Source organism: Thermobia domestica, chromosome 7 (assembly GCF_964235325.1).
Source record: "Thermobia domestica chromosome 7, izTheDome1.hap1.1, whole genome shotgun sequence".
Classification (NCBI taxonomy): Eukaryota; Metazoa; Arthropoda; class Insecta; order Zygentoma; family Lepismatidae; genus Thermobia; species Thermobia domestica.
This window is the reverse complement of record NC_137460.1, coordinates 244675478-244685882: the sequence shown is the minus strand read 5'-3', so window position 1 is coordinate 244685882 and position 10405 is coordinate 244675478. Positions and strand designations below refer to the sequence as shown.

The following is a 10405-nucleotide window of genomic DNA, read 5'->3' as shown; positions in this document are numbered from 1 at the left end:
GAGATTTTTTTGACACTACAAAATAATTTTTCCCTTAGGTAATTATTTCTCCCTTAGTATTTCTCTAAGAATTTACACACCAAATGTCCCAAATGGCATTCAGCGCAAACGCTTCAACGAAACTACAGTTTAATTTCTGACGGAGCGTTCCTTAACAAATCGCACTGCTTGAAGTAGTACATATTTTCTTCAGCTTCTTTCATTGTAGAAAAAAATTCTAATTACTGCTAAATTTCGCTGTTAACACTATTGCTAATCCTCTTTTCATCTTAATCCAGAACGTTATGAAAATTAACAGTCAATATATTAGTGGTATTTAAAACCGTTTATGTTTCTAATTTTTAAGTGTACTGTTTTGTAAGCTTGAGCTTTTTTAATTTTGTAGTTAAATACAAGCTTGGAAATTAGGTATCTGTACACAACAATGTTTTCTCAGTTCAAAATTGAGAGATGATTAAAATAAAAAAGCGCAGGTTATAAGAAATCACTTCTAAGTGATTCGGGCGGATTTTCGTACCTGTTAATGACATGTATGTTGTCAAGGTTTTGCAGATATATAATTTACAACTATGTTAACTGAAAGAAATATATATTTATTCTTATGATGCTTATTTACTTTAGCTCTGGTTTAAGGTAAGCAGAGGATAATATAGCACGGAAATTTCAAAGCAATAATTCAGGAAAATAATACTATTGCAACAATCGAGAAAACTAATAAAAGTATGTAGTTCAAGCAATGAGATTTCCTTAGGAAAACGCACTAAGGATGATGATAATTGGACATTGAAACGTTGATTGGATTGCATTTCGATATTTCGGTGAGTGCATATGTTCAGAATAATTAATGTGTGTTTTATTGCATCATTAAGTAATTCTCTCACACTTATTCACAGTTTTATGATATCTTGTTGAAGAAGGCATAGCAGATATATTTCTATTACTGAAAAAAGCAGCGTTGAGCTTTCAACTATATATCATATGCTCATTATTAGAATTAGCTTTATGTTTAAAATGTTATTTCGTCTTGAGCTTATAACATTATCACGACCCTCGCTATGTAACTGACAAATATTTGTTAGAGGAATGGAGAACAATTCTGTACCAAACGGAATGGATATTATTATATTCACAAAGAAATAATGACTGATTACTCTAGATGGACTCACTTCTTTTGAAATGCGAAACTGTATATTGGCTTGAAAGTAGATGTGCGGGAAGACTCTCAATATCAGTTTCCTTCGTACACATTATAATACTTCATTTTAAAAATTTCGGTAGAATTTCTGAACACAAGAAACATGGTGAATAGGATTAGAAGAAAAAGTGGAGACCAGATGTAATTCGGAAAGGCGGCGCTCAGCAGAGAATAAAATGTTCTGTAACTACTTTGCAATCATATATTTGCATATAAAATATATACCACACAACCTAACCAAGATGTTTGTGCCCTTCAATTGTAGCCGGAAAGAAAGAAAAAGAAAATTGCAATTCCAAAATATTTTCATTTCGTATAAAATTGAAATCTAGATTAACTAAGCGAGATTGCAGTTTATATTTGCTTACTGTATTTCACATGGAACCTTGGTCAAGTAATATGAATTCTTAGTAGCGAAAGAGATCGATCTTACGTCCAATAATAAGGCCATTATGTGTAGTTAAGCTGTAATCGCTTACTTCCTGCATACGCGAAAATCCTATCTTACTTCTCCATGTTTTAATTCACTGTTCGAATGGCCTTTTCTACAACAAGGACGACTCAAATTCGAACATAGTACATAAATATTCTAAGTAATTTTAGAATAAACAGAATGCATAAGGAATTTTCCTTACGGGACCTTCCTCGAAACCAGGTGCCACGGTAGTAAAATGAGAGAATTCATGCTACACACGACACTAATACTCGTACATCTGGTCACAAAACATGCAGTTCTTGCCTAAGATAGTGTGCATTGGTTCCACGCTATCTTCCATGGTCCGCTGCTGAACTAACTTTTCTTCCCTCTTTTTTTTTTTTAACACTTCATGCGAAAGATATGGAAGTTAGATACCATGTTGGTCATATAGTTTTCCATTTTCTTCTATTTCTAATACCGGTTAGAAGGATTGCAACCCCTCCTCTCACAGGATAATGAGTCATTTGAAGAGATACCACGTGGAATAAATTTCTACAAGTAGGAATACGAGACTTGTTAGAATTATTAAACACGTAAGATGGACACCAACTTAGTATAATCGCTCTAATCAATTGAAATATCCGCGGTGATTCTCTCTGTTTAGCGCTGTAGGCTTCTAATATTTCAGCAAGCCTCAGGTGGTAATGTGGAAAAGCAATGAAAGAAGCATTAGGATTTATTTCAATAATGCTACAACTGATTGTCAAAATGTACCTATCCACCGATCTGAGGCTCTTACAAAACAATTATATTTGGATCTGAAATACTTAAAGTAATCGGATTACAAGCGCGAGATTAAAGTTTGACTCCCTCTAGATTTCTTCTGCTTACTTACATCAAAAGTTTCTTTGCGTGTTTTTCAATCACAGGGAAAAGAAATTGCCACCTAGCTGATACATACGTCTCTAATAGTTTCCGTACTCGTAAGGTTAACGACATAGAATTGTCTATAGGTAGAATATCCAGACAAAATTTAGCACGTGGAAATAAGAATTTATAATTTGTGATTTTCTTTTTAAACTCACCTCGTCTGGACATCCGTTCTCTGCGAGTGTTTAATTGACAGGTTACTAACTGGTGGTCTTGGGAACTAGTATTGGAATTTTCAACATTCGATTGTGAAAACACTGCAGCCCCGTTCCATCAGATGGATCTTCAATGTAATGCACCGCATTACTGTCCAGCAAAATTTCGTCAATTGGTGGAGTCATTCTAATCGTGGTGACAGTGGCGTATCCTGAGTTTTGAGGTTGGGCATGCAATGTTCCACTACCACTATATTATTATTATTATTATTCGTAAAACGCTCCAGCACTCTTTATGGTGGAACATTCTACCTTGCGGCGTAGAATAAACTTTACATCTGTTTCAGTATCATGGTGATGATGATGATGATTGGTGTTCTGCCCGAAGGCGTCTTTGACCCGAAGGTCCCATGGTGTTTTTCCATTGCCTTCCATGGGATGATGATGATGTCCTAAGGATGGGACCTACAGCTTAACGGGATCCGAACCACTTGTCTCTCCACCGGGAATCGAACACGGGACCCCTTGATTACAAGGCGACGAGCGTAACCACTCATTCACGGGGGACACAATATTGAATGATGAAAAGAAATATATTTTGTTCAAGTGCAAACAGTACACTGTTGAGAAACGAATGTTCCACTGTTAATTTCTAACTAAATTTCAAAATCACTTTCATGCTTTAAAATGCTTGCACTTCCTCTCCCGCTGATAAAATAACGTAGTTCAAGTATATTCTTACTAGGTAACTATTGAACGATTTGAAAATACACACTATTCACTCGGAAACACAACTAAGGAATAATATAATCAATCCAAGGGTTAATTTAATCCAGCCAATAATCAATCCAATGCTGTGCTGAATTTGCTTCTCCAGTTTAAGCTCTTAAAAAAAAAAAAGGTAGTGGTAAACCAAATAAGTTGGCAGCTGTGACTGAGGACATGAGGAAGATTGTCAGCGAAGACAATCATCCCCTTTCTCAAAGAGGGACACCTTCGAGCAGGCAGACACATTGCGCTTTTTTTTATCTCCCTCTCTCTCTGTTTCGTTTGACAGAAGAGCAAAAAGAATGTGGATGCTCCAATCGCCTATGTAACGCTGTAATGAAGTCCCAGTCGTCATTGCATTTCCTCTTGCCCCTCTCGCCCAGAAACTTACGAAACTAATGGATACTTTCTTATATATGTTCCTCGCTACGTTCCAGCGGTTTCTCAAGCATTTATATAACTCCAAAGTTTGTTTGTTACATTGGTATGCACATCTATAAGCGCATCCTAATAGTAATGCGGAATTAATACTTAAAAAAAAAAAATAGTTTGGGAAAAAGAAGGGGGTTCAATGCTCTTTTGCGTTACTCTTGTACCCACCATTCTCTGTAAATACAACATGTTCAAAAAGAGTAGACTATCAGAAAATAATTAGAATTATGATAATACTCACCAATTACTTGAAAGGAAAATCCACTCGTCTGGTCTTCTTGCAAAATTCCTCGGTGACTTTGTCAAAGAATGAATCGTTGCTTTTCATTTCTATTAGATCTTTCTCTATAGACATCATCGCCAAAGCCAAAAGACGTTCTTGTCCTTGAGAATTTCTCTGGAATGCTTTTATGCGTTTCAAGGCCGAAAATGAACGTTCCAGTGATGACGTAGTTGAAGGTATAACTCTAATTAATTCGCACAGTTTAAGTTCTTGAAGGCCAGTCTGTAGACCATTTGAAACTAAGAAGTTGTAAATATCTCCCAAACTCCTTCCCACAAAATGATCAGAATTATAGACACCCTTAAGCTCGGCTTTCAATCGTACAAAATCAAAGAGCTTTGCGTACATTTTCTCCAATTGCACAAACTGTTGTTCTGGAAAATCTTTTGAAAATTTAGAACAATCAAGACGTTCCAAAAAAGACATTTCTGGCAGTGAATCAAAACGGTGCTGCAGCTGCAATATTATGGTGTCATATATTTCACAATAAAGCCTCTTGAATTCCTCCTCTACTGATGAGGAATTGGCTTGTTTTCGACGTTTTGTCGGCGGATCATTAGATAGTAAGCTGTCGCGCCAAACTTCTTCAAAACCATTGTTGCGTTTTGATGACAGTCTCTTCTTCAGTTTCAGTATTTCTTTTGAACAATACGCAATGTCTAAAGACTTGTACTGTAAGATATTAAACACTACATCGGTGAAAGTGTATACGTCTTGAAACAAATTTAGAAGAAAATTAAACTGAAAGTCATTTAACTTTGCAAGAAATCCGTCTGCCTCTTGTACGGTAATACTATCCCAATCCCCAGAAGATTCTAAGATGGCTTCTAATAGTTCCTGGAGCTGATCTTTGCTGTTAGCAATAGTTTGCACTAATCGGCTGGAAAAGTTCCATTTCGTAGCTGCAAGTTGTGGGAATCTTTTCTGAACAAATGTGTCCAACATATTAGTTCTTTTTGTTGAAGAAGAGAAAAATGCAGCGATTTCATTAATCGTAACGAAGAATATGCGACAAGCACTAATAAAGGAAACGGATTGTGACAACACAAGATTTAGCTTATGCGTGTAACAATGTATAAAAATCGCCTCCGGAACAATTTCCCTTACCCGCGTCTGGACCCCTCTTTATGTCACCTGCTAACCCTGCAGCCCCGTCGTAAGTTTGTGCGATCAGTTTATTTTTGCACTCAAACTGTTCTAAGACTTTCATAATTAGATTTGTTAATGCTGCAGCACTACGATCAGAACTAACGTCACTAAACCCTAAAAATCTTTCAACAACGTTATTGTTGTGACTGTAACGCAACACAGTAGATAACTGGGATAGATTGGTGACATCTGATGTTTCATCGATCATAATAGATACGAAACGACTTGTTTTGATTTGAGATTTAATTTCTTCAACCATAACTGCACCCACACTTTGTATTAAATCATTTTGAATTAAGGGAGATGTACCTGAGAAAACCTTAGATGTGGTCAAATGGTGTTTCAATTTTGCATCAAATTCTGATAACTGCAGGATTTCCACGTAGTTGTCTCGGTTGTTCGATTCTTCGCTTTCGTCGTGCCCGCGAAAAGGTAATTCTTGCTTGCCTAAAAGACACGTCACATACGTTAGTCTTTTCAAAATTTCCCTATTCTCTTTTACGGTTTCATTATGTTTTCTAATATCCTCTCGCTTTTGCTTATCAAATTGTACGTCTATTCTAATTTTGCCAAAGTTATTAGTGCATTAACGTGAGAGTCCGATTTTTCGTGCCTTGTAATAGCAGTATGAAGGTTTTTCAGGTCTGCGTAGCCCTGGTTTTTACTGTTCCATGGTGAGTTTTCGGTTCCGAACAAAACACAAGGACAACAAAATAGTTTGCACAAATTTTCCGAACCGCAAAGCCACACAGTTTTATTATACACGTCGGGATTAAAATTGCGCACACAAGTTTTGTTTTGTGACTTTAAGTTCGTTAGAGCTGGAGTGGGTCATCCATTTCTTACTATAAGTAACTTTTCCTCCATAGGGCGAGCACTGAAAGGTTTTTCAAACAAGTTCAAAATTACGTCTTCTCTATCCATAGTAAACACTAAAAAGATACACTTCACACAAGACACAACACTAACGATAAAGTAAAACGCACGCACTATAAATATTTCATACAGCGAAACGAAATAGAGTTAAAGACCGCACCGCACCACACAGCATTCATAAAACTTTTTTTCATACACCCATACTCTCTTGCATTTAGATCCGACAACGCTGCAAAAGCAGAAGAAATTCTGCTTTCACGTCAGACATTTTTTTAATGCTTTGTTTCCAACCACTTAAGCATTTTTTTTCACTAAACAAATTCACACACATTTAAATCACATCTGCGCGATTCTTTATTTAACAAATAGTACATTAAGTGACTACAAAATAAATGTATTTGAGATAATGTCAATACATATTCTCCGTACAAGTAATTTAATTCATTTAGCTCATTTCCTTCATTTAGCTAATGCAATTAAATTGAGGGAGTATTTGGTATATCTTTGATTTAGTCATTTCGTGTATATGTATAGATAGCAACTATGCTGCGTGCAACTTTCGAGTTGCATGCATTTTGGATTTCTCTCGCTTCTTTCACCCAATAAAACACAGGTTTACAGGCTAGCGGACGACAAGGATCTTGAGCAAATGCCTACACATGTTATCAAGAATACTGCAGCGCCACACGTGAACAGTTTTCTCAACTACTGACTGCCAGCTTTCGTAACGCGTACTGGCCTATGATATCAAGGGAAGTTCCGTAATTTTTCAGTCTTGGCTCCTTGAAAATTAATTAAAAATAAATAAACTAGAGTAAGAACGCATGCAATGCATGCCTTGCATTCATGCAGAATACGCCGCTGCGTGGTGATAATTCTAAGGAAGGAAAAAATAGTATTAATGATATTGATATTTAACATCAAATTTAACTTAATACTTGGTTAGAAATACTTTGAAAAAGCAAAACACGTGTACAAAGAAAGAACTAACACAGACTGATGCCTGAAGAAATATGTATCGTGAAAATAATATCATCCAGGAAAACATGTAGTCAGAGGAATATAAATAATCTTAGGGTATGAGAAGAATGTTAATATAACAATTGTTCCCATAAGTATGTTCTTAAGACCATTTCGTAAAATGGAGACAGGATATTGGATAGTAAGCTTGTAATGCCCCTCGATCTCGGTCCGATAGGAGTCAACACTGAAATTTCAAATTAAGAAAGAAATCCTTACCCCCCCCCCACAAGACCAGAGGCAAGCAGCCGTGAAAATTTCCAGAAAACAAGACTTAATATTATTCAGTTTTTCAAAGTATTATGGCAAATCAGAGCTAATTCTCATCTGATAATAATTTATTAACAATAATTCAAATATCACAACAGCTGAATAAATAATTTGAATTAAAGATTGAGTTGAACATGTATGCAAGTAACAATTTCCTTGAATTATGCAAGCTACCTTACAATAATTAATATTTAATTCAATATACAATATACAATACCTTTGTTAATAGATCGATTTTCCAATTTAATCAAGAATTTTAACGTTTTGACAACTTACTAATTTATGAACGATGCAGCAACAAATGACGTAAGGTAGTATTTCGGGAACTAATTACTTAATAGAACGAGGCAGCAACAAACCACATACGCTAATAACTTAAGTAATGATTACGTAATAGTTGAATACGCTAGTCTTTCTTAAAACTTGTCTTGCAATTTCTGGAATTTACTTTCTTTCAAATACAGAAACTGATCCGAGTTCGATTTCTCGTTAAAATTAGACTGATCAACCAAATGGAGCAAATAACTCGACCGAGCACATACATTAAATGTCACAGACACAGAAAGGATAGAAAGGGAAGTTAACTTGTTTCTTACCTTTAATTATCCGCAATCTGCTCACCCTCCTATTTCCTTCTCTGTCTGTGCCCAATGTTAATAAATCCAAAGAAAGAAATAGAGAACTAACTACCAGCAAACAAGCAAACAACGACAGTTTCCTTCAACAAACTCCCTCCTGGATTCGGCCATTCGACAAATACTCAAAGCAAACAGCCAGCGGCAGCTACTCGCAGCAACACCCAGCGGAAGCAGCGACAGGTCACAACTGACCTCCCACTACCTACGGAGCCACGAGGCAGGGAAGAAACGCGTTGTTGCGACATCATCATAACTACAACCTCTTATTATGGACATCAAAGAAGAAATAAATAATGTATGTTGCTAGCAGAAATAATATTGGATTATGTGAATTAAAAGTAATAAGTATTTAACTTAACATAATTTTTATTCAATTTTATTTAACTTGATTAAGTTAAATAGACTCGTCCATATTTCTAGGGGGTGTTTCCTAAGCCGTCAAACCAGCGCAGAGGTATCTCCCAAGGAACGTCATCCAGAGGCGGCTCGAAGGGAAGTCACATCAGTGGCGGCTCCAATGTATGAACTATTACAAGCTGTAAACACTTACTACTAAATCAAGATTATAAACAGGTTTTATATAAAAAATATTTCCATTTACTATCATGCGACATGCTTCTTTATTCTAGCAGAGCTTATCAATATTTATACACTAGTAGTGATTGTACGAAAATAGTCATTAGGCGGTGGCACCTCAATATCGTAGTATTACACAAATATTTACAGTCAAATGGGGTGACTTTGGGCACTGCAAATTTTGAAAAGAAAAAAATAGGCATTATTTTAATATTAAAAATTCAAACTTTTGGGGGATGTAGGTTGTGAGATGCGTAGAATGAAAGGCTGAAATCAACTTTGCATTTAGATTGTTAATTTGGCCGCTACAGAATTTTCGTAGGAAATGCCCAAAGTTGCCCCATCAAATGAGGTGTCTTTGGGTCCACGTGAATTTCAATTTATAGCCCAAAGCAGAGCTTTGCCAGGGGAGCCATTGGGACACTACTGGAAAGAGCACTCTGTGTTCTACATGTCATATTTTATCGTTGTTTCAAACGTGACTAAGAGAAGTTTTGCAGTGCTTTAAGGGGAAAGGTTTTAAAAATGGATTAAAATGTTATTTTGAGTTTTGAAGTAATGAGACTTGATGCACAGTGAATTGAAAAGAACGAATGTCGAATAAAAAATACAACTGTACGGGAATTTTGCATGCAAAAGAAATGTCATGTACTTACCGAGGTGACGTGCATTTTCTCACGGTGTAATCTCACACGGTGCTCATTATCGAGCAATTTCACACGGTCCTGGTTATCGCATTAATCAGTCAGCAGGTGTGGTGCATTTTCACACGGTGGTGCAACGACAAGCGAACTTCCCAAAACCCCACGTGTTTCTGTTAGTGGTGCTCTTCGGCGTACTCCAGCCCATCGCCGATTACACTGTTCTACAAATTTTAACTTTTTTTTTCTTTCCAAAACGAAAGTAGGTGTTCTTTATGGTTTCTGACCTGCTGATCACGAATCTGAAGTCAGATATGCTGTATCAGGTCTACCTTTTGAGAAATGTTTAAATGAAAGTTAGAATCAAACTCTATATTTGGTGAATTTATGCATTTTAATAATATTATTACTTTTATGTACAATAGAAACCATTTTTTAAAAAAAATGTAAGCATGGCATATCTGGATATCACAAAGATAAAAGAATGCTTATACATTAGTATTTCATGGAGTTTTTCATTAACAATAAACTAAAATAAAGTTTAAAAAACACTAAAATTCCACATTTGGATTTGAAATGCCTTTATACATTGCCACCCAAACAAAAGTCATCTTTTGATTAAAACGTAGAGATAGATTGAGACATCGTAAGAAACGAAATACCTACGAAGATTTCCTCTTGTGTGATGTGGGGACAGTATCACGGGCCAATGTCCAGCAGTAGTCTGCGAGCATTGAAACACCAGATTTCCCTTTGTATCGCTGCTCCAGGATCTGAATTGATTGATGAAACCTCTCACCATGCTCATCAGACACATCTCCTAGGTTTTCGGGAAAGAAAGACAGGTGACTATGTAGAAAATGCACTTTCAGCGACATATTGCACCCCATAGTGTGTAAGTTTGACAACAACTCCTCAACTAGTTGCGCATAGTTCGCACTTTTGTTGTTTCCTAAAAAGTTTTCTGAAACACTCTTAAGAGAATTCCAGGTTTTCCTCTCCACTTCAGTTAGTTTTCCATCGAATACGTCATCTTTCATCAATTGGCGTATCT

At 36.2% G+C, this 10405-nt stretch overlaps 1 protein-coding gene across 1 annotated transcript; it reads right to left on the bottom strand.

Annotated features, from left to right (window-relative positions):
• Positions 1-4142: 4142 nt before the first annotated feature.
• LOC145689646 (zinc finger MYM-type protein 1-like) lies at positions 4143-5126 on the bottom strand. Its single transcript, XM_081763834.1, has one exon. It carries the CDS (start codon positions 5124-5126, stop codon positions 4143-4145), a length of 984 nt encoding a protein of 327 aa, XP_081619960.1.
• Between the last annotated feature and the right edge of the window lie 5279 nt (positions 5127-10405).